The following is a 24,990-nucleotide window of genomic DNA, read 5'->3' as shown; positions in this document are numbered from 1 at the left end:
CAGATGATTAGAAGGAGAAATTAAGAAACCAATCCTATTTACAATTGCATTAAAGAGCATTAACTACCTAGGAATAAATTTAACCAAAGAGGTGAAAGACCTGTACTCTATAAGAAAATTGTAAGACACTGAAGAAAGAAATTGAAGATATAGATAAATGGAAGGATATACCTTGCTCATGGATTGGAAGGATTGATACTGTTAAAATGTCCTTATTATCTAAAGCAATATACAGATACAATGCAATCCCTATTAAAATATCAATGGCCTTCTTCTCAGAATTAGAACAACTAATCTTAAACTTTATATGAAACTACGAAAGACCCAAATAGCCAAATAAATTTTGAGAAAGAATAAAGTGGGAGGTATCATGTGCCCTGACATGAAACTATTGTATAAAGCTATAATAATCAAAACAGTATGACACTTTCATAAAAACAGACATATAGATCAATGGAATAGAGTGGAGAGCCCAGAAGTAAATCCTTGCTCATATGGTCAATTAATCTACAACAAAGGAGGGAAAGATATACAATAGGTAAAGACAGTCTCTTCAATAAGTGGTGTTGGGAAAACCATACAGGTACATGCAAAAAATGACATTGGACTACTTTCTTAGACCATACACAAAAATAAACTAAAAATGGATTAATAACTTAAATGTAAGACTTGAAACCATAACAATTCTAGAAGAAAACATAGGCAGTAAACTTTTTGACATCACTTTTAGTAATATGTTTCTGTATAGATCTCCTCCAGCAAGGGAAACAAAAGAAAAAATAAACAAATGGGATTTACATCAAACTAAAAAGTTTTGCACAGCAAAAATCCATCAACAAAGCAACATACTGAATGTGAGAACATATTCACAAATGACACATCTGATAAGAGGTTAATATCCCACATAAGGAATTTATACAACTTAACACCAAAAAACCCCAAACAATCCTATTAAAAAATTGGCAGAGGGCCTGAATAGACAGTTCTCCAAAAATGACATACAGATAGCCAGTAGACAGATAAAAAGATGCTCAACATCACTAACCATCAAGGAAATGCAAATTAAAACCACAATGAGATGTCACCTCACCTCTGTCAGAATGACTACCATCAATAAGTCAATAAACAACAAGTGTTGGTGAGGATGTGGAGAAAAAGAAACCCTCCCTCATGCTCTGTTGGTGGGATTGCACATTGGTGCAGCTACTATGGAAAACAGTATGGATGTTCCTCAAAAAATTAAAAGTAGAACTATCATATAACCCAGCAATTCTTCTTCTGAGTATTTATCTGAAGGAAAAAACTCACTAACTTAAAAAGATATATGTGTACCCATGTTCATTGCAGCATTACTAGTAATAGCCAAGATATGGAAGCAACCTAAGTGTCTACTGATAGACAAATAGATAAAGATGTGATACATATATACAGTGGAATATTATTCAGCAATAAAAAGAATGAAATCTGCCCTGGCTGGTTTGGCTCAGCAGTTAGAGTATCATCCTGTGGGCCAGAGAGTCCCAGGTTTGGTTTCCACTTGGGGCACGTACCTTGGTTGCAGTTTGTCCCTGGCCCTGGTTGGGGTCGTGTGGGTGGCAACCACTCGATATGTCTCTGTCACATCGATGTTTCTCTCTCTCTTCCTTCCGCTCTCCCTCCCACTCTTTCTAAAGATAAAATGTAAAAATGTCCTCAGGTGAGAATAAAAAAAAAATGAAAAAAATGAAATCTTCTCATTTACAACTACATGGATGGATCTAGAGGGGTATTATGCTAAGTGAAAAAAGTCAGACAGAAAAAAATGTGATTTCACTTATATGTGGAATCTAAAACAAAACAAATGAGTAAATAAAACACAATAGTCCCTGGTCAGTTTGGCTCAGTGGTTAGAACATTGGCCCTCAGACCAAAGAGTTGTAGGTTCAATTCTAATCAAGGGTATGTAATTTGGTTGCAGTTCGATTCCAGGCCCCAGTTGGGGTCATGCAGGAGGCAACCAGTTGATGTGTCTCTCTCACATCAATGTTTCTCTCTCTCTCTTCCACTCTACCTGAAGATAAATAGAAAAATATCCTCAGGTAAGGATTAAAAAAAGAAAACATAAACAAACAAACAAAAACCACAATAGAAACAGACCCATAGATACAGAGAACAAGCTGATGCTTGCCAAAGGGGAGGGGGTGGGGTGATGGAAAAAAATATTCAGAGGCTGGGACAGCTCCAGAAGGTGGGGATTATTCCCATTTCCAAAGGTCAAAGGGGACATATCACTTGCCATTGTGAGATCCAGGCTTGTCCCAGCATGACTTTCAGAACCACCCTGGAAATGGATTGGAAAGTCTAGAGGATCTGGAGCCCATGTGGCTGTCATCTGGTGAAAGGGCTACCATGCGGCTTGGAACTACATTTCAGATCCAAGGTGGCCAGTAAGATATGGGTTCCAGAAAGGGTGGACAAGGTGGTAAAGAGACACAGCATCTCCCTCTTGTCCTGAATCCCCCCTTCTTATCTTGTAGGGGACAAGATTGATACAGACTACATTGAGAAGTGCCTGGGCCATCTCACACCCATGCAGGAGAGCTGCCTGATTCAGCTTCGGCACTGGCTGCAGGAGACACACAAAGGCAAGGTAGGTGGGTGCAGGGCTGGGGCCTGCCGGAGCAGACGCATATTCAGTTATAGCTGTCCAGCCCCGGGCACTGGGGAGGAAGGGCCAGGGATATCAGTTTGTGTAATTAACAATGCAGGATACTTAGACTGCCTTCTTTGCATTACACACTGTCTCATGGGTCTGTAACGCATGTTGCACGCTATCACTGATTTGGCACTGTTGACATTTGAGGCCTGACAATTATGATGGGCTGTTCTGTGTGCTGTAGGGTTTTGAGCAGCATCCCTGACCTCCACTCATTAGATGCCACGAGCTCTTCTCCCCTAGTTGTGACAACCAAAAATGGCTCCAGACTTCATCAAATGTCCCCTGTGGGGCATAGTCACCTCCAATTGATAACCATTGCTGTCACAAAACCATGTACATTGTTCTTTTTAAAAGAGATTAATTATTATGGAGTACAAATTGGCCCTCGCTGGTTTGGCTCAGTGGTTAGAGTGTCGGCCTGTGGACCAATGAGTCTTGGGTTCTATTCCAGCCAAGGGCACATACCTCAGTTGCAGTTCGTACCTGGCCCTGGTTGGGGTTGTGCGGGAGGCAATAAGTCGATGTGCCCCTCTCACATCGATGTTTCTTTCTCTCTCTCTCTCTCTCCCTCCTTCTCATTCTATCTGATGATAAATAGAAAGAAAAAAAAAAGATATCTTCAGGTGAGGATACAAAAAAAAAAAGAAGTACAAATTGGTTGTTAGACTGATGAACCTCAAAGGGAAGAGGGCGGGATGAGATAAACCAAAGAACTTCTATGCATAACCAATGGACACAGACTGTAGTGTGGGGAAGGCAGGAGGGGGACAGGATTGGGGAGGAGGGGGTCAATGGGAGAAAAGGGGAGGCATCTGTAATATATTCAACAATAAAGATAAGTTAAAAATAAAAATAAAAGATTAATAACTTGCAAGGGTTGATTTTTTTTGATGGCATGAGTATTTTGCCTTTAGCCTCTAAGTGCCATCCCATGAAGGTCCACATGCATTTGGGTCCCAAGCATGGACTTGACATTCAACTCCATTGAATAAGAACTTCCTGCTTAGTCATGCTGGTCTTTCTCCCCACTTTGGGGAGCAGACAAGGGAGTCAGTGTTGGGCTGTGATGTAACCCGTTGGCCCCCGTTTCCTCATCTGTAAAATGGGGATAATGTTAGCATTCACTTCCCAGAACGAATGATGGGAATCTGTCTGCCTCAGAATGCGCACCCAGTGAAGGGTGCTTCTGTTGGGGCTGGATTTTCCTTGATTGTCGATATTTGCCAGAGGGAAGAAAGGAGAGCTGGTGGGGTCTTTGTTTGTCATCTCAGCGATCAGTTAGACTCTTTGGGTTATTTGTGGCAGGTATGCAGCTTGAACAACAAGGCACAAAAAAAAAAAAGTGGGGGGATTATATATTGGCTCATATAACAAACTGTTAAGAGGGGTGTGTTCATTTCCTGGGGCTGCTGAAACAATGCCACGAAATGGGTCACTTAACACAACAGAAATTTATTCTCTCCCAGTTCTGGTGGCCAGATGTCTGAGATCAAGGTGAGAGCAGGGTTGGTTCCTTCTGGAAGCTCTGGGGAGAATCTGTTCTCTCTCTCCTGGATTCTGGAAGCTACTAGCAGTCCTTGGCTTGTGGATGCATATGGTCCTTTGCCCAGCTAAATATTTTTAGATGAGACAGGAGATTCATTTTCCATAATTTTATCTCCTGGGTTAGAGAATGCCATTCTCTGAGTTGCTCCTCCTTCTCTCAGATTCCCAAAGATCAGCACATCCTTCGGTTCCTGCGGGCTCGTGATTTCCACCTGGACAAGGCCCGGGAGATGCTGTGCCAGTCCTTGAGCTGGAGAAAGCAGCACCAGGTGGATCTTCTCCTTCAGACCTGGCACCCCCCGGCCCTCCTGGAAGAGTTCTACGCGGGCGGCTGGCACTACCAGGACACAGGTGCGTTCCTTGACCTACAAAGCGTATAGTGCACGCTTTGGTCACTGCCGAATGCATTGTGAGTACCACTTTTCATGCTTCTTATTTTTCCTTTGGACTTTTCTGGGTATCTGGAGATGCCAACCCAGCCATGAAGATGGCAGAGCTAGGTTTGAGGCAAATAGTGTCCGGGGGCTGCCAGAACAAATAACCTCAGACTGGGTGGCTTAAAACAACAGAAATTTAGTCTGGCTGGTGTGGCTCAGTGGTTGAGCATCGACCCATGCACCAAGAGGTCGCCGGTTCGATTCCCAGTCAGGACACATGCCCAGGTTGTGGGCCAGATCCCCAGTGTGGGGCATGCAGGAGGTGGCTAATTGATGTTCTCTCTCATCGATGTTTCTCTCTCTCTCCCTCTCATTTCCTCTCTCTCTGAAATCAATAAAGGACAAAATAAATAAATAAAACAACAGAAGTTTATTCTCTCCCAGTTCTGGAGGCTAGAAGTCTGAAATCAAGGTGACAGCAGGCTGTGATCCCTCTGCAGGCCCCAGCGGAGACTCCGTCCTTATCTCTTAGAACTTCTGGTGGCCCCAGGTGTTGCTTGGCTTGGCAGTGTAACTCCAGTCTCTGCCTCTGTCGTCATATGGTCTTCTCTCTGTGCATCCTCTGTGTCCTCTCCTCTTATAAAGACCCCCAGTCATTGGATGTAGGACCCACACTGATCCAGGGTGTTCTCATCTCGATCCTTAACTAATTACATCTGCAAAGACCCTGCTTTCAAATAAGGCCGCATTATGAAGTTATGGGTGGACATGAATTTTGGGGGGATATTATATAACCCACTATAAATATCTTTGGATTTTCAAAATTGAACTGCCATTGAAGCCAGTGACTATTATGATTTTCAATGCTCTTTATATAAAAATTCATATACATTTGACCCTTGAACAGTATGGGGGTTAGAGGCGCCAACCCCCTCATGCAGTTGAAAGTCCATGTACACATTTAAAAAAAAAATATTTCGCCCTGGCCGGTTTGGCTCAGCGGGTAGAGCGTCGGCCTGTGGTCCTGAGAGACCCGGGTTCGGTTCCCGCTAAGGGCGCGTACCTTGGTTGCAGTTTGTCCCCGGCCCTGGTCGCTTGTGCGGGTGGCAACCACTCGATGTGTTCCTTTCACGTCGATGTTTCTCTCTCTCTCTCTGTTCCTCTCTCTCCCTCCCACTCTACCTGAACAAAGAAAGGAGGAATGTCCTCTGGTGAGGATTAAAAAAAAAAAAAAAATTTCTTTTAATTGATTTGAGAGAGAGGAAAGGAGAACAGAGAGAAACATCGATGAGCGAGAACATCAACTGGCCGCCTCCTGCATGCCCCCACTGGGGATCGAGTCCACAACCTGGGTATGTGCCCTGACTGAGAATCGAACCAGCGACCTCTTGGTGCATGGATCGACACTCAACCAGTGAACCACACCAGCTGGGCTAACGTTTTTTAAAAAATAAATGTTTTATTGATTTTTTAGAGAGAAAGGGAGAGAGAGATAGAAACATCGATTGGCTGCCTCTTGTACACCCCCTATTGGGGATCGAGCCCACAACCTGGGCATGTGCTCTGACCGGGGGTGGAACTGAGACCTCTCAGTCCATGGGATGATGCTCAGTCCATTGAGCCACACTGGCCAGGCGACGGACGGATGTATACCTTTTGATTCCCCCAAAACTTAACGACAGTTGTCCTTTGGTATCCACAGGGGATTGTTCTAGGACTCCATGAGGATACCAAAATGCACAGATGCTCAAGTCCCTTCTATAAACTGGGCTAGAACAATGCATATAGTTGGCCGTCTGCATCTTCAGATTCCTGATGGTGGACCATTGATCTGCTGTTGGTTGAACCCATCGATATAAAACCCAGGGATATGGAGGGCTGACTGTATATTTATTGGAAAAAATTCACATATAAATGGATCCATGCAGTTCAAACCTTCTTGTTCAAGGGTCAGCTGTGTGTTGATTAGAGCAAATGCTTGACTCTCCTGAAGAACTGGTTGGGACACTGTCTTTTAATATACAGTCGGTCCTTGTTATTCATGTATTGCACAGTTGTGAGTTTGTTTACCCACTAAAGTTTATTTATAGCCCCGAAATCAATACTCAGGAAGCGTTCGTGGTCATTCATGGACATGTGCAGAGTGGCAAAAAGATCCGAGTTGCCCGACCTGCACGTGCCCGGCTGAGGTTGGACGAGACATCTCTCCGCCTTCCTCTTCAGCTCCTGCTGTGAACGGGCGTCCCGTATGCAGTCCACTTAGTGCCACATTTTTTGCATTTTTGTGCTTTTGGTTGTGATTTTGCATTTACAACGGCTCCCAAGCATAGTGCACAAGTGCTGTCTGGTGTTTCTAAGTGCAAGACGTCTGTGATGTGCCTTAAGGAGAAAGTGGGTGTGTTAGATTCATTCAGATATGCCTTATAGTGCTGCTGGCCGGGGGTTCGATGTTACTGAACCAACTATGTACACTAAATGAGGTGGCCTTAAATAGAAACACAGAAAACAAGGTTATGTATTGATCGGTTGATAAAAATGTTATGACTAGAGGCTCTCAGGAACCCAACCCCGTGTTTTTCCTAGAAGCAGTGGGTCCGTATCCCCTAATTCAGTACTCAAGGTGACTTTATAGAACAACTAACGTCAATGACAAGAATTGACTGTATTAGTATATGATTCTTTATTTTCCTTTTGCTTTGGCTGACAAAAACTATTAGCCAACTTTTATCTATTCCATTCTCCTTCATTATGGTTCATCTCCTCTTTTTTCAAGTGTTTAGACTAAACTTTTAATGTTAGAACAGTTTTGGGTTTTCAGAATAGTTGCAAAGATCAGCCCGGCCAGTGTGGCTCAGTGGTTGAATGTCGACCCATGCACCAGGAGGTCGCTGGTTTGATTCTGGGTCAGGGCACATGCCCAGATTGTGGGCCAAATCCCCAGTGGGGGACAGCCAGTCAATGTTCTTTCTCATTGATGTTTCTATCTCTCTTTCCCTCTCCCTTCCTCTCTCTAAAAATCAATACAGAAAAAAAAAGGAATAGTTGCAGAGGTCATACGGAGAGTTCCCTTATGCCCCTCACCCAGTTTCCATTGTGGTGTAAACCGTGTTTAACACGTGTGTTGTTTCTTTCACCATAGCTGGTACTGCCCCCTCTCAGGACCAGGCAGGGGGTCAGTAAATAACGGGCGGACTGGCACCTTCTTCTCCGAGGAGGGTTAGTTCTCGTCCTGGCTCTGACCTGCGCCCTCACCAGCCTTCCCTAAATTGCGTTCCCTCTCTTTGCAAAGACGGCCGCCCCCTGTACATCCTGCGCCTGGGCCACATGGACACCAAAGGCTTGATGAAGGCTGTGGGGGAGGAGGCGCTGCTGCAGCATGTGAGTCGGGGTCCCCATGTCCCGGAGCCTCTAGGGCTGCCTGCAGTGAGCAGCCAAGGGGCTGTTCGCCAGCACCTTCTCTACCTTCCAGGTGCTTTCCGTCAACGAGGAAGGACAGAAGAGGTGTGAAGGGAACACCAAACAGTTTGGCCGTCCCATCAGGCAAGAACCCCGCCAGGGACCAAGTCCCCTGAATAGTAAAAACAGCCCAGGAGCACTGAGCCTGGCGCTCCACAGAAATGTCCTCACATGATTCTCATAATGACCTTGTGAGGCAGGGACTGTGTCAGCCCTGTTCTTTATGGAGGGGGAAAGTGAGGCTCAGAGTACTGATGCTCTCCCAAGCTTGCTAAGCAGGTAAGTGGCAGAGCCAGGGTTTGAACCTGTTCCCATCCGGCTCAGGCTCGTGCCCACCTCCCCACCCCACACTCCGCCGGGACTCTTGTCTCCCAGGCACACAGACTCGCAGCTGTCCCGGCACACCTGGTGACCTACTGTACCTCTGAGCCCCACCCCCCACTTCTATGCCTGAACTCAGTTTCCCACGCTGGTCCTCACAGTGGCGTCGCCCCCAAAGGCACTGACCCTCTCCCCTTCTGTAAAGTGGGAATAGTATCACTCGTTCTAGTGCCTCTTTATGGATTATCAGAAACAATAACTGATACGAGATCATGCAAACATGTCTATGGAACTTACTGTGCAGCAGGTACTCTTCTGAGCACCTTGTTTCATGTCGATCTTATCACGGCCCTAGGGAGGGAGAGCAGGCAGGACCTGCTGCCGAAGCGTTTATCCCAAATTATCCTGATCTTTGTGAAAATTACATTCCTTTGCTGTTTGGTGCTTTCCTAAGGGGACATATACTGGGGTGGGGTGGGGAATCAATCCGTCAGGGTCCTGGCCAGAAGCAGAATCCACTGCAGATGGCTCAGATGACAGGTGTCACAGGGGTACCCAGTGGTATGACAGGGCGAAGGGAACAAAGCTGCAATGGGGAGCCTCCCAGGGAGAGTGCAGCCATAAAATGGTTATTTTCCTAATGAATTAGTACTAATAAAGTGGAGGCCCAGAGAGGTTAAGTAACTTTGTCAAAGCCACACAGCAGGTGGCCAAGCTGGGATTTGAACCCAGGAGTGTATGCTCTATGTCGTCACAGCATCTTTTAACCAATCAGTACTAACAACTAGCTTTCGTGGGGTGGGTGCTCTGTGCCTGTCCTTGCAGTGACCTTACCTACGCCGCCTCATTTAATCCTAACAACAGTTGCTTGAGCAGGGGACTGTTACTGTCATTGCCACAGATGAGGAGGAAGATGCCCATGTCACGCAGCTCTCAAGGGTGAAGGTGACACTTGAACTCGGGTGCTCAGTCTCAGAGTCTATGCTCTGAGCCTCTGCCATGTGGCCTCACCATGGTGGCAGGATCCAGGAGTGTCCTGTGGCCCCTGTCCCTTCTGCTCCCAGCCCTGCCTCACTGAGCCTCTGTCCGTCCTTGTCCACAGCCCCCGGGTCCCTGCGGAGGGTGTTGGGGGCCCTGAGAGATGGCAGAGCAAGGCGGAGTGAGGGGGCTTGTGTCTGCCGCAGCTCCTGGACCTGCCTGGTGGACCTGGAAGGGCTCAACATGCGGCACCTGTGGCGGCCGGGGGTGAAGGCCCTTCTGCGGATGATTGAGGTGGTCGAGGACAACTACCCCGAGACCCTGGGCCGGCTGCTCATCGTGCGCGCCCCCCGTGTCTTCCCTGTGCTGTGGACGCTGGTGAGAGTGGGGGCCTGGGATGGGCGGGGGCCCTCTGTGAGCTGCTCTGCCTGCTTGTCCCATGTCATTTCTCCTGAGTCATACACCACAGAGTTCACCTGTTAAAATGCACAATTCAGTGGTTTTTAGAAAATCCTCAGAGTTGTGCAACCGTTACCTAATTCTAGAGCATTTTCATCACCCCAAAAGGAACCATTAGCCATCATTGCTCTCCCTCCTCTCCCCAGCTCCTAGCAACCATAACCTGCTTTGTGTCTCTATGGATTTACGTATACACACACACACACACACACACACACACACACATAAATGTGTTTTTGTTGGTTTTTTTAGAGAGAAGAAGGGAGAGAGAGATAGAAACACTGATATGAGAAACATCGATCGGCTGCCTCCTGCATGCCCCCTACCAGGATGCAACCAGGGCGTGTGCCCTGAACGGGAATTGAACTGGGACCTCTTAGTCCATGGGACAACCCTCCATCCACTGAGCCACACCGGCCAGGCCGTATTCTAGGTATTTCATATAAATGGAATCGAACAGTATGAGGTTTTTTGCGTCGGATTTCTTGCACTTAGCATAATGATTTCAGGTTCATCCATAGTGTAGCATATTTCAGTACTTCATTTCTTTCTTTGTCTGAATAATATTCCACTGTATGGACAGAGCACATTTTATGTATCCTGCTTCGTGGACACCAGAGGCACACTCAGAATTGTACAGGCTTCCCAGACTCCCATGAGCTGGTTCCGAGGGGTGCTGGGGTCTTGTGCTATAGGGCTATTAAGACATTTGCCCATGACCTGCAGTAAGAAATACACTTTATGTCACAACACTGCACATGCATGTGTACACACACACACACACACACACACGGGTTAGTCATAATGTGCTAACATTTTTTTTTCTCTTCACCCGAGGACATTTTTTCCCATTTTTTCTTCCTCTCTCTCCCTCCCACTCTATCTGAACAAAAAATGGAAAAAAATGTTCTTGGGTGAGGATAAAAAAAAAAAAGCTATAATGTCTTGTTTGTTTTTTGCTTTTTTAAGAAAGAGTGGAAGGAAGGGAGGGAGAGAGAGACACATCCATTGGTTGCCTCCCCCATGACCCTGACCCGGGCCAGGATCAAACCTGCAACCCAGGCCCTCGACTGGGAATCGAACCTGAGACCCTTCGGTCCATAGGCCGATGCTCTAACTGCTGAGCCAAACCGGCCAGGGCCATGATGTGCTAAATTAATTGCACAACCCTGACAAATTGTCACTTGCAGTTGAAAACCACTGTCCTGAGGCCCCTCCCAATCCTACAAACTCAGAGTTAGCATCTTACCCAGTGCCAGGTGTGTGTGTGTGTGTGTGTGTGTGTGTGTGTGTGTTTTCAGTTTCCACAAAGGCCCGAGAAACGCTGCTGTAAGTAGAGGTTTGATCAGGATAGAGATTTAAGAGTTGAAAGTTAAATGGACTCAGGGTTTAACTAAGCACCTACTGTGTGCCAGGCTCGTCTTCCAGGCCCTGAGGATTCAGAGAGCACAGGCCAGCCGCTGTGTCCCGTCCGTATCACGGGGTGAGGAGAGAGAAACCAGATAACCCCACACAAGTCAATGCTTGCTGGTGCCCAGTGACAAGGGCGTGAGGACATTCAGTGTCCTGGGAGAGGCTAAGCCAGGGAGGGGTGATGCAGGGGCCGTTTAGACTGGGGAACTGAGCAAGGTCCTGCTGAGAAGGCAGCTTGTGGCCGAGACCAGAGGAAGGAGCAGGAGTCATGCAGGGCAGGGCAGAGAGCATGGGCACAGGCCTGGCGGTAGGACCGCGCTTTAAGGAACCGAAGAACCTGTCCAGAGGCGGGAGCAAAAAGGAGCAAAAAGGCAGGTAGCCCTGAGGAAGCTGGGAAGACAGATGTTCAGGGCCCAGGCCTGCCGAGTCCAGGCTGTGGCAGAGGTGGGGCCTGGCCCTGGGGCAGTAGGGAGCCCTACAAGACTGCCAGCAAGACAGGAGGAGCAGACTTCTGGGGTAGAACGTTCTCTGGCTTCTGTGACTAAGTCAAAGCCAGGTTGGCAGCGGGAGCTGCGGGAGGGAGAGGCAGGATCTGCTACCAAAGCCTTTTCTCCTGAAATGCCCTGATCTTTACATTCCTTATGCTATTTGGGAACTTCCTAAGAGGATGTACGTTGGGTAGGGGTGGAAACCAGTCAGTGGGGGTCCTGGCTGGAAGGCGGATTCGCCCAGATGGCACACGTGGAGGCGTGGGAGGACATGAAGGAACTCGGGCAGAGGTGTGGGCTGGATGGAGAGGCCCTCGGGACTAGCCACCGCAGTAAGCCCTGACCACTCCAGGGCTGGAGGACAAGGGGAGGGATGACCTGGTTCAGAGCCCATGGAGCTGGAGCAGGGGTGGGGGCGGGGCTACCAGTGGGGGCTGTGGCTTCTGAGACACTGAGGTGGGAAGCGGTGGGAGAAGAAGTACCCACCTCCATCTCCGCGGCTGCCCCTCCAAGGGCCACACCAGATGGAGCAGGGGACTGCCTCCAGGGTTGGGGCTGGAAGAGAGTGACCGCACAGGTGGGGTCCCAGTTCTGAATCAGTCTTGCCTGGAGCACTCCTTGCTGAATTGGCCTGTGTCCTACCATGCCAAGGACTCAGTCCTTCCTCCATTCCTTCCGCCCTCCATCCCTCCCTCTCTACCTATTTATTGAGCCAGACACCACACCAGCACTGAGGATGTCATGAAAAACCTGATCGTGCCCTGACCGGTTTGGCTGTGGTTTGAATCCAGGTCAAGGGCACACACCTCGGTTGTATGTTCTGTCCCTGGCCCTGGTTGGAGTCGTGTGGGAGGCAACCAATTGACATTGATCTCTCTCTCCCTCTCCCTTCCTCTCTCCTTCCCTCCCTTCCACGCTGAAGTTGTATCTCCAGTGATATCTAAAAATCAATGAGAAAATACCCTTGGGTAAGGATTAACAAAAAAGAAAAAAAAAACAACTTGATCCACATGCAGCTCAGCCCAGTGTTGAAATTCCACCTGGGACAACAGAACGTGGCCATCCATACGGTGGAATAGTACTCAGCCATAAAAAGGAAACACGGAAAACGCTACACGTGGGAGAAGAAAACATTATGCTAAAGGAAAGAAGCCAGACATAAAAGGCCTCATACCATATCCACTTATACAAAATGTCCAGAATAGGCAAAACTACAGAGACAAAGCAGATTGGTGGTTTCCAGGGCCTGGGGGTGGGGAGTGACCTCTAATGGGTGTGGGGTGTCCTTTGGGGGGATGCAAATGTCTTGGAATTAGGTAGAAGTGATGGGTGCACAACAGAGTGAATGAACCAAAAGCCACTGAATTGTTTCCTTGAATGTGGTTAATTCTGTGGTACGTGAGTTAGATCTGAATAAAAAATACAACTTTCCTGCCTGGCTGGTGTGGCTCAGCGGATTGAGTGTCGTTCCATGGACTGAGAAGTCCTGGTTCGATTCCTGATCAGGGCACATGCCCCGGTTGCAGGCTCGATCCCCAGTAGGGAACGTGTAGGAGGCAGCCAATCCATGTTTCTTTCTCACAACGATGTTTCTATCTCTCTCTCCCTAAAAGAAATAAAAATAGAAGTCAATAAAATACAACTTTCCATCTTGCCTCATCTCCCCCATTTCAGATCAGCCCCTTTATCAACGAGAACACCAGGCAGAAATTCCTCATCTACAGTGGCAGCAATTACCAGGGCCCCGGAGGCCTTGTCGACTACCTGGACAAGGAAGTGATCCCCGACTTCCTCGGGGGAGAGTGCATGGTGAGGCTGCCGGGGCCCTGGGCTGGAGGAGGAGCAGGCGGCGGCCTTGGGGCTGGAGTGCTGAGGCAGGGTTTGTTTTAGAGGCTGCCCCAAACATAGGTGACTCCTCTCTGAAGGGGGGCGGCCTTCCCTTGGAGAGCGAGACAGAGTTTCCAGAAGTTCAGTGACGGGCCAGTCAAAGGCTCACCCATCCTGTGGTCCCCATCCAAGTCTAGGTTGCTAGGATACAGTCAGAGTTTACCTTTTGCATCCTCTGCTCTAAGGGGATGTGACTCAAATGTCCCAGAGGCCTGGACCCTGGAGCCAATGTGCCCAAAGGGGTTTATCCCCAACTCACAACCACAGGGTGTGGGATGACTGGGCCACTGCTTCCAGGGGAGGTGGCCCTAGCCCCCTTTTTTTGCCCCACTTGGGGGTGAGATGATAGGCAGGGTGACCCTGGTCACAGATGTCTTATCTCTTCTGCTGTGGGAAGGCAGGCCCCTCTCCCTTCTCTAATAGAAATACCAAACAGCACCCTTGCATGATTTGGGGGTTAAAAAAACAGATTTCCCAGGAATTTTGCCAAGCTTGCCCATTTTCTCCACTTGTTGCGATATGTCTGTGCGACATATTTAGTAAATGGGTCTGCAAGACCAGCGCAGTGGGGAGGAGCATGCGCCTGGGAGCCTGGTAACACGGGCTTGTGCCCTGGCTCAGCCCCTTTCTGCTGCCTCACTTCTCTGAGCCTCTGTTTTCCTCCTCCGTGAAATGGGAAGAATAATAGTTTCTACTGCATTTTTGTAGTTTGGGGATTAAATGGGGTCAAGGAAGCCTAGTGCCCAGCTCACTAAGAGATCGCTGTTATAAGTATGGTTTCAGGGGTCACAGAGCACCCTTCTGTGGGTCAGTCAGGCCTGGCTGGGCCCTGACCTGCCACCTTTGTCTTTGTCCCCCAGTGTAATGTCCCCGAAGGAGGGCTGGTCCCCAAGTCCCTCTATCTGACGGAAGAGGAACAGGAGCAGGCAGAACAGCTGCACCAGTGGAGAGAGACCTACCAGTCGGCCAGCGTGCTCCGCGGGGCCCCCCACGAGGTCCTGGGGCTGTGGCCTGGGAGGGCCCGCTGGGCTGGGATGTCATCATAGGTCACGGTCCCCCAGAGCAGAGCCTGAAATGAGGGTTCTCATGCTAGCATTTGCTGAGGGCAAGCTCTCGGGAGAAACCTGTAAGGGGGGTGTGGGCAGGGTGGACATGGGCAAACATCTAAGCTAAGAGGTTGTTTCAGCCAGTTTATCCCAGTGCAGAGCCCGACAGAATGGCCCTGGCAGCCTCTTGTACCTTCCTGTCTGTCAGTCAGTGGCTGTGGGTCAGCCCCCAAGGCAGTGTGGGGCCCCCAGGGATTTCAGATAGAGGGGGGTTCATTCTCAGACCTTGCCTGTCCCCATGCAGGTTGTGGTGGAGATTCTGGAGGGGGAGTCAGTCATCACCTGGGACTTCGACATCCTACGAGGGGATGTGGTGTTCAGCCTGTACTATGCCAAGCAGGCACCCAAGCCGGGCCCCCAGGAGCCTGGGGCCAGGGCCAGTGGGCAGCTGGTGGACAGAGGCGGGGCCCTGGCCGCAGATTACAGCTGCGTGGACGCCCCCCTCATCTGCCGGGAAGGGGAGAGCATCCAGGTTCGAATTTCTTGGTTCATTTATTCATTCATCATGCGGGACCAAGTGTTCACTGTGTGCCAGGGTTCTGGGGGCACAGCAGTGGACAGACAGGACCTGGTCCTCGGCTTCAGGTACCCTGTGGGACAGTGGGGGAGAAAGACAGATCCTGGCAGGTCCAGCACCCGGACCTCAGGACCCCTGCCTCAGAAACCCCTGGAACTCCTGCCAAACATGCAGGTTTCCAGGCCCCAAGCTTGGCGGGGTGACTCAGAACCTGTGGGTGCTGGGCCTACGATCTGCACCCCTCGCCCTCTCCTGGTGATCTCTGATGCCCAGTCATGTTCCAGCACAGCACAGAAACAGGTCTGGGAACAGAACGCACACTTGGCACCACCGTGAGCCACCCTGCTGAGCTCACATCCCCCATGAGGCCAGTGCCTGCAGGTCGGACATCACGGGCCCCCAAACACACACTTATCCCCTCACACCCCAGCACTCACACACACACACACACACACACACACACACGCACTCACACATGCTCACACACACTCATGTGCCTGCATACACACTCCCACATGTGTGCACACATACGCATACTCACAAAAACACAGGTGAGCACTGCAGATCTTACTGAAGGGTCATGGGGAGTCTAGCACACCAGCACCCCTGGGGTCCCATTGTGCATCCCAGCCCTTCTCTGAAGGTGCTTTTCTTATAACAGCTGATACCGCTCTTTCTCGTTCTCTCAGCTCTCAGCGGGCTCTATCCACCTGTGAGAGTCCCCCCCAAAGCCCTCTCCAGAACTCCTCAGTGTGCAAAGCCCACTCGACAGAACAAAAACCCAACAAAGTCGAGGCAGTTAAGCAAACCGCACCCCCAGGCCTTGACCTCCCACCCCCATATTCAGAGAGAGACTGTCAGCTGCTAGTGATATGGGGGTAACAGTGGAGGGGGGCAAGGGGGGCTTTGGGAGGCTCTTAGAGGAAGAACTTGAGGAGTCTTTGTCCCCAGGAGGACCAGAGCCTCAGGCCTGGTTGCTGTTTCAGGGCTCCCATGTGACCCGGTGGCCCGGCATCTACCTGCTGCAGTGGCAGATGCATGCCCCCCCTGGCAACGTGGTGGAGGACGTACTGATGGCCCCGCACAGCCCCGGCCGCAGGTGCAAACTCCTCTACTACTATGAGGTGCTGGCGTCTGAGGACTTCAGGTAGGAGGGGCTGGGACGGGGGCCTGGTCTGGAGGGGGCCCTAACTCCCCTCCAGACCAGGCTGGGGGCATAGCATTCACCTCCCCTACTTGCCTCTGAGTTTCTCCAGGGGTGGGGCACTGGTACTGTTAAACATTTCCAGTGGTTCATCACCTTAGTGTGAGAAGTTAGACACTATGCCTAAACTTTGCCTCAGAGGCAGAACCTTCCCCTCCAATGAAACCTTGGACAGAAGTTCAACATAACAGATTAATTTGTGGGGGAAGACTGAGGTCCTGCTCTTGGACCTCCCCCCATGGCTAGAGTTCCATAGAACAAGTGATCTTTCAGAGAGACGGGGAAATATAATGGTGAGACCTCCAGTACTTCCTGGTTGCCATGTGACCTTTGGGGCGTCACTTTACCTCTCTCAGCCTCAGGCTTCCTCTCTGTTAAATGGGAGGCCACTGGAGCCCAAAAGCTGTGGGTTGCCATGAGGATGAAATGGTTGGAAGAAACCTGCCCTTCACCTGGGCATTCTGTAAGCACTCAATAGCAGAAATAAAACACCTACTCACAAAGCCTGGGTGAGCAAGTGGGCATGTATGCACTTCGTGTGGAGATGGAAGGATCTGAGCAGTCTATCATTTCTCTCGGTGGGCATTTGCTGTCCTAACAAGGAAGGGAAGCATAATGCAAATACACCTAAACTGTTTCTCTGTAGTAATTTTTTTCATATCTGAAATTGTATTGTTTAATATTTTGAATAAGATTTTAATCATAAAAAACCCCCACAACTTTCCAAAACCTAAGGCATGTATCTCAAGTAGTTCTAAGAGGGAAGTTAACAGCTATATAGGCCTATATCAAGATACAGGCCTATATCAAGATACAATCCCATGTAAGCAGCCTAACTTTACACCAAAGGGAACTAGAAAAAGAACAAGCAAAACTAAAAGTAAGTAGAAGGAAGGAAATGAAAAAGATCAGAGTAGAGACAAAAATAAAAATAATGGAAAAGATCAATAAAAATAAGAGCTGGTTCTTTGAAAAGATATATAAATCGACAAAACTTTAGCCAATTTCATCAAGAGAAAAAGAGAAAGAGCCCAAATAAATAAAATCAGAAATGAAAGAGAAGTTGCCACCAACCTCACAGAAATACAAAGGATCATTAAAGAATATTATGAACTATTGTATGCCAACAAGTTGGACAACTTAGAAGAAATGGATACATTTCTAGAACATACAACCTTCCAAGACTGAACTAAGAAGAAACAGAACATCTAGACCAATTACTAGCAACAGAATTTAAACAGTAATAAAAACATTCTCAACACACCAAAGTTCAGGACCAGACAGCTTCACAGGTGAATTCTATCAAACATTTAAAGAAGGAACACCTATCCTTCTCAAACTATTTCAAAAAATTGAAGAGGAAGGAACACTTTCAAGCTCATTCAACAAGTCCAGCATTACCTTGATACCAAAACCAAACAAAGACACTACAAAAAAAAAAAAAAGAAAAAAAAAAAAAGAAGAAAATTACAAGACAATATTTCTGATGAACATAGATGGAAAAATTCTTAACAAAATATTAGCAAACCAAATTCAACAATACATTGAAAGGATCATACACTATGATCAAGTGGGATTTATTCCAGGGATGCAAGGATGGTTCAGTATCCCCAAACCCTACCTGATACATCACATCAATAAAACCAAGGATAAAAATCATATGATCACCTCAATAGATGTAGAAAAAGCATTTATGAAACTTCAACATCTATTTATAATAAAAACAAAGTGAGTATAGAGGAAACATACCCCAACATAATAAAGGCTATATATGACAAACCCACAGCTACCATCTATTCAGTGGTGAAAAGCAGAAAGTCTTTCCTCTAAGAGCAGAGACAAGACAAAGATGCCCACTCTCACCACTTCTATTCAATGCAGCATCGTAAGCCCTAATCATAGCAATCAGACAAGACAGAGAAATAAAAGACATTTGAATTAAACAGGATGTCACTATTTGCAGATGATATGATTCTATATATAAAAAACCCTAAAGATTCCACCAAAAATGATTATAACTAATAAATGAATTCAGTCAAGTTGCAGGATACAAAAATAATATATAAAAATCTATTGTGGCCCTGGCTGGTTTGGCTGAGCAGTGAGAGCATTGGCCTGCAGTCCAGAGAGACCCAGGTTCGGTTCCTGCTAGGGGCACATACCTCTGTTGCGGTTTGTCCCCGGTCCTGCTTGGGTTGTGCGGGTGGCGACAACTTGATGTGTCCCTTACACGTCAATGTTTCTCTCTCTCTCTCTCTCTCTCTCTCTCCTTCCCTCCCACTCTATCTGAACAAAAAATGGAAAAAAATTTCCTCGGGTGAGGATTAAAAAAATCTATTGTGTCTCCTTTAAAAAAATGTTTTATTGATTTTTTAGAGAGGACAGGAGAGGTAGAAAGAAAGGGAAACATTGATGAGTGATCAGAACATCAGTCGGTTGCCTCCTGCAGGCACCCCCACCAAGGATCGAGCCCACAACCTGGGCATGTGCTCTGACCAGGAATCAAACCAGTGACTTTTGGTGCACGGGACAACGCCCAACCAATTGAGCCACACTGGCCAGGGCTCTATTGTGTTTCTATACACAATGAATGATCAGAAGAAGAAATTAAGAAAATAACCCTATTTACAATTGCATCAAAGAACATAAAATACCTCAGAATAAATTTAACCAAGAAGGTGAAAGACCTGTACTCTGAAAACCATAAGACATTGAAGAAAGAAATTAAAGAGAGCACAGATAAATGGAAGGATATACCATGCTCATGGATCAGGGATTAATATTGTTAAAACTTCCCTTATAACTAAAGCCATCTACAGATTCAATGCAAATCCCATCAGAGTACCAATGACATTCTTCTCATAACTATTACAAATAATCTTTAAATTTATATGGAACCACAAAAGATCCCAAATAGCCAAAGTAATCTTGAGAAAGAAGAACAAAGTTGGAAACATCATGCTCTCTGATATCAAACTATAATCAAAACAGCATGGTACTGGCACAAAAATAGACACACAGAACAATGGAACAGAATATAGAGCCCAGAAATAAACCCTCGCTTATATGGTCAATTAATCTATGACAGAAGAAGTAAGAATATACAATGGAGAAATGACAGTCCCTTCAGTAAGTGATATTGGGAAAACTGGATAGACACAGGCAAAAAAGTAAAACTGGACCACTCTCTTCCACTATATACAAAAATAAACTCAAAGTGGATTAAAGAGTTAAATGTGAGACCTGAAACCAGAAAACTGGAAGGAAACACAGGTAGCAAACTATTTGACATTGGTCTTAGCAATATCTTTTTGGATTTGTCACCGCCATCAAGGAAAACAAAAGCAAAAAGAAGCAAATGGGACTACATCAAACTAAAAACAATGAAGTTGTGTATAATTATAATAGACTTACCATGAAGTTAAATTGAGGATCCAGGAGGTTATTGAATCTGGACCCACGTCCCAGGTAGAGCTCCAAGGGTTCTAGGGGCACAAGCAGCCCAGTGTGAGAAGTACTGGGTGAGCATCTTTTCTCCAAATAGAGTCCCCGTGCTGTGTCAGAGGACCAGAGATTCTCTGTTTGGGAGCTGACCTGTGTTGGCCAGAGGGGCTCAGACATGTAGAGACAGGCATCTGGGGGCTGCTGCCTCTAAGGGGGTAGGTGGGGACTGGACACTGCTCACTAGCCTGTCTGGTCAGTGTGGGGGAACCTGGATGTCCTGCCCTTTGTTAGCCTCATGAGAGAAACACTTCAAGGGCTGTTTCCTGACCACCCTCAGTGGGCAGGCAGCAGGCTGGGCCCTGAGGGGTTGGGGACCAGACAGGCAGGGTCTGCTGTCATGGAGCAGGAGCCCATACCTGTGTGTAATATGAGGAGTGATGGATGACACGAAGGTATTCCAGCCTGGAGTCCTTATCCAAGGTCACACAGCCAAGAGGTGCTAGAGGTCCGAACACGGTGCTGTCAGAGGACAGAGCAAGGGGCCTGGCCCAGGGTAGGCAGGGGTGTGGGGAGGTGTCTGGGGAGTGGTACTGGAGTTGAGATCTAATTTGACAAATCACCGGTGGGGCTTGTCAAACTGTAGCCCAAGCGTGCACGCTTGAACAAGCCCAGGAGACGGCGGTGCTGCTGGTTCCGCCACATTGCGTGTAGCCAGGGCCCGAAGCTGCACTGTCCAGCCCAGGTACTGGCCACAGGTAGCACCTCAAACTTGGCTATCAGAATGACATGAAATTACGAATTCAGCTCCTAGGTCTCAATAGCCATATCGGAGTGCCCAGTAGCCCACGTGGCCAGTGGCCACTGTGATGGAAGAGCAGATATATGTCCAACATCACAAAAAGTTTTGGATGGTTCTACTCAGAATTTTGAAGTGGGAGTGAACTAGACAAGGTGGGCAGGAGAGAAAGGCTTCTGGCAGGAGACACAGACTTGCAACTGTCCCAAGATAAGGGAGGTGGGTGTCAGAGGAGCTGAAAGGAGGTGGGGGGTGAGGTCGGAGATGGACTGGGGACTTCCCTAGGCTGTGAGATGCCCTCTGGGCTGTGCTGGGTCCCCAGATCAGGGAGCCCCCTGAGTGGTTTGTGGCAGGTTGGGCTCTGCTTGGGGGTATGGGGACAGGGAAATGGGAGGAGCTTCATTTCTCATCTTGGCTTCACTGGCTTTCTCTCTGCACTTGCCCTCTGCACCTGGGGTGTTTACCAGCCGTGGGGATAGAGCCCTGGGGCCTCATTTGCAGCATCACCAGTTTTACCACCCCGTGTGTGGGCCCCAGGGCTGTGTCTCCACCAGAAGGTAATATTTACGCTACATCTTTCCTCCCCAGGGGCTCCATGTCCAGCCTGGAATCCTGCACCAGCCGTTTCTCCCAGCTCAGCGCTGCCACCTCCTCCTCCTCCGGCCAGTCCCACAGCAGCTCCCTGGTCTCCAGATAGCTGGGACTGAGCCCTGCGGGGCATCCCACTCGCTACCACGTCCTCAAGTGTCTACCACCAGGAGCCAGCCTGCTGCACGACCGGGGGCCATGTGGTCTATAGCGGGGTCTGGACGCTGCCAAAGCTGGGGTGCCTGGAGCCGACAGCAGTGATTCAGCTCGTGGCCTGTGTGTGGTGGGAGTCTCTGTCAGAACCATCTCCACTGGGCTTTGCGGAATGAAAAGCCAAGGAGTGGGTGGACCACCTTCAGCCCTGCCTGGTGTGGGGGCTCAGGGATGTCATGAGGCTCAGCCCTCCCCTTTACTTCTGCCTCTGCTATCCCTGCGATGGCCTCATTCTCAGGTGCCTTCCCCATTGTCATGAGGCTACTTCCCTTTTTCAAAATTTTATTTATTTTTGTTTTTTTAAAAAATCCTCACCCGAGGATATTCCTCCATTTATCTTCAGACAGAGTGGGAGGGAGAGAAAGGGAGAGAGCGAGAGGAACATCGATGTGAGAGGGACATATCGACTGGCTGTCTCCCATACCACCCCAACCAGGGCCGAGGATGAAGTGCAACCGAGGTACGAGGTACGTGCCCTTGGCCAGAATCGAACCCACGACTCACTGGTTCGTGGGCCAATGCTCTACCGCTGAGCCAAACATGCCAGGGCGCTCTTTTTTTATTTTTTAAATATGTTTTTATTGATTTCAGAGAGAGAAAGGGAGAGGGAGAGAGAGAAAAAAACTTTGATCAGCTGCCTCCTGCATACCCCCTGCTGGGGATCGAGCCCTCAGCCTGGGCATATGCTCTGACTGGGAATTGAACCAGCGACCTCTTGGTGCATGGGACAATACCACTGAGCCACTTTCCTCCCAGCTCAGCTCCAGAAAAGAACTTTTCCCCCTCAAAGTTCCTCCAGTCTCCTAGAATGGAGTCTTATCAGCCTGCCTGGGTCCTGAACCAATCACAGTTGCCAGGGAAATGGAGAACACTGATTGGCCGGCAGGGTCCTACGTCCAATCTGGACCAATCACTGCGTGGGGAGCGGGGGTGCAGTGATTGGCCAGCCTGGACCACATGCCTGTTCCTGGAGCCAACCCCTGGTCTAAAAAGCACAAGGGGCCCCTAGGAATATTGGGGTCCCCCAAGAAGAAGGGGGAAAAATACTGGGCAAGCAAAAATGACAGGTGTTCATCAGATGGTAATCTGATTCCATAGTGGTGCCCCGTGTCCCAAGACAGGTACGGTGAACAGTTATATGAGTTACAGGCTTTGCTTTCTGGGGGAAGCAGCCCACCCTGGACTTGAAATCCATTTTCCTAGTGCTCTGAACTTGAAGAGTGTGGGAAGGCGCAGGGTTTCTGCTAAGTTTCAGGCAGTGATGAAGCAGTTCCTCGGGAGCTCCCCTTCTCTCCTGGGAGCTCTTTAATTTTGACCCTTTTTAGTTCTAAGTCATGGAGATCCACATGTCCAGGAGGGCTTGCTTCATGTATGGCTGGATACAGGAACTCAGCCTGGCACCAGGATTTGGTTGTGTCTGCCCTGGGTCAAATCTGACTCCCGGCACCAGCTCCAATACCGACAGACTTTCCCTGACTTCCTGCATGGGACAGTTTTATAAATCCGTGGGGCCTGAGGACATTTCTTTTTTCCTTTCCTGGGCCTCCAAAGAGACAACAGGTCAGAGGTCACCAGGTAGCAGCCTGCAGTCTGATCTGGCTTGCGTTTAGTTTAATTTTTGTTTCTTGCCTATAGAGTGATTTAAAAATTGGGGCATTTCACCCAGAAACCAGGATGTCTGGCTTCCCTTAGGCATGTGGGAATATTGGCAAAATAGGGCCACTACTGCCACATAAAGGCAACAAACACAGTTGTTACCTGGATGGGCCACGTCAGTTCCCACCCCTCTTTAGACCCACCCCTAGCCCATGGCCCCCATGCACTGTCTGCCTGGGAGAGACTCACTGCAGTGGCTTGGCAGGCAGCCTGGGCGCCAGTCTGGGGTCTAGAGGCTCAGCGTTACTTTGATCTCATAACCTTGTTTACAGTTGGGGGTGGTCTCTGGTCAGTACCCAGTCACTGGGCCTTGTCCAAGGGGTGGACCTATCACCGTGGGAATTGTCGCCTCCATGCAGGCTTGGCACGATGGGGCCAGAAGAGCAAGCTTACTTCCACACCAACCTCAACCCCAAACCTGGAGTTGAGGGAAGGAGACACCCTTCTCCTTGCACGGAAGGAGCTTCGTCCACCTCTAGTTCTCCGCGTGCTCCTCAGGTCTGGGAACATAACCCAAAGTGCATCCTGCACTGTGTGTGCACATGTGAGGGAGAGAGGGGAGGGAGACGAGACATTTGCAAAGCGAATTGCTCCCATGTGACCAGGCACTTATTGCTGAGAGCAATTTGCGATACTGTCAGCTGTCTTCAGATGAATTTCTAGCTTGCCTCTGAAAACTATGTGTTATCCTAGAAGCATTTCTAGGGTACGCTGCCCTAGCACTCCCTGCACACTTATCCTCTAAGACTAGCACCCAGTGAAGGAGGGAGAAGCCCTTCCTTGACTTGGGGTTAGAAATGGCTTTTGAAAACTGGAACCTGGATCTGCCTATTCCAGAGATGAGGGTCAGCCATCAGGATCAGTCCAGCTTTTACAGGAGGAGCAAGGGACCTCAGGCCCACTCAGTCTCACCGTCAGAACTACCCCCACCCCCTCTCAGCCTCACCCAGGCCTCTTGGCTCTGCCTCTCTTTGCACACCAGCCTCATCCCCTCCTCCACCTGGTGGGAAGTGGCTGCCAGCATCCCCTAGCCTACAACCACAGAGCTCACCATCTCTGAGGCCGAGAGAGACACTCTTTCTTTTTTTTTTTTTTTTAGAGAGAGAGGAAGGGAGAGAGAGATAGAAACACCTATGTGAGAACATTGATCAGCTGCCTCCTGCTTGGCCCTACTGGGGATCGAGCCCGTAACCCGGGCACGTGCCCTGATTGGGAATCGAACTGGGACCTTTCAGTCCATAGGATGACACTCAATCCATTGAACCACACTGGCCAGGCGAGAGACACTCTTTCCATTTCAAATCCCACAGAGGGCTTGGATTGGGCCCTGCAAGGAGCTGCATGTTCACTTCTGTGGATGTACTGGCCAAGGGGGTTGAGGATACCCCTGGAGGTGATTGACATTCCCTCCAGAAATGCCAGTAGGCTGGGGGAGGACCAGTCACCTAAGGACAAGGGGAGCTGTGCCAGAGAAGCACAGATGGCTCCGGCGTCTGCGACAGTCCTGTGCTGAAGGTCTCTGGGGCCCACATTGGAACATCATCAATCAATGCACCATCTTTATACCTTTGAGAGGCTTGGCATTAAAAATCCAAGGGCTGCCAAGCTCTGGGCTTCTTAATTTCCCTGGACCCCAAGGCTGGAAACTCCTTGGCTTGGCTTTTCTCTCCAGCTTGTTCATTAACCTGCTGTGACCCACTTGCAACAGGACCTGCCCAGGCTCTGGGTTTAGGAACCTGGGTCTTAAAATTTAGACAGGCTGGGGTTCAAACCCAGCCGTGTAACCTCCAGCAGGTGACTTAACCTCTCTGTGCCTCAGTTCCCTCATCTGTGAAATGGGGACA

General features: G+C 48.8%; 1 protein-coding gene across 1 annotated transcript in view; it reads left to right on the top strand.

Annotated features, from left to right (window-relative positions):
- Nucleotides 1–21,746, top strand: part of SEC14L5 (SEC14 like lipid binding 5) — a 45,991-nt gene extending 24,245 nt beyond the window's left edge. The window contains exons 7-16 of the mRNA XM_036279859.1: nt 2,517–2,629; nt 4,405–4,594; nt 7,910–7,998; nt 8,090–8,160; nt 9,582–9,753; nt 13,410–13,544; nt 14,483–14,617; nt 14,973–15,200; nt 16,232–16,392; nt 21,278–21,746. Of these exons, the coding sequence (XP_036135752.1) occupies nt 2,517–2,629; nt 4,405–4,594; nt 7,910–7,998; nt 8,090–8,160; nt 9,582–9,753; nt 13,410–13,544; nt 14,483–14,617; nt 14,973–15,200; nt 16,232–16,392; nt 21,278–21,386 (1,403 nt within the window). The 3' untranslated portion in view covers nt 21,387–21,746. The remainder of the gene's footprint in view (nt 1–2,516; nt 2,630–4,404; nt 4,595–7,909; nt 7,999–8,089; nt 8,161–9,581; nt 9,754–13,409; nt 13,545–14,482; nt 14,618–14,972; nt 15,201–16,231; nt 16,393–21,277) is intronic.
- Nucleotides 21,747–24,990: the final 3,244 nt, after the last annotated feature.

This window comes from Molossus molossus, unplaced genomic scaffold (assembly GCF_014108415.1).
Source record: "Molossus molossus isolate mMolMol1 unplaced genomic scaffold, mMolMol1.p scaffold_m16_p_3, whole genome shotgun sequence".
NCBI lineage: Eukaryota > Metazoa > Chordata > Mammalia > Chiroptera > Molossidae > Molossus > Molossus molossus.
This window is presented reverse-complemented; position numbering and strand designations above follow the sequence as displayed.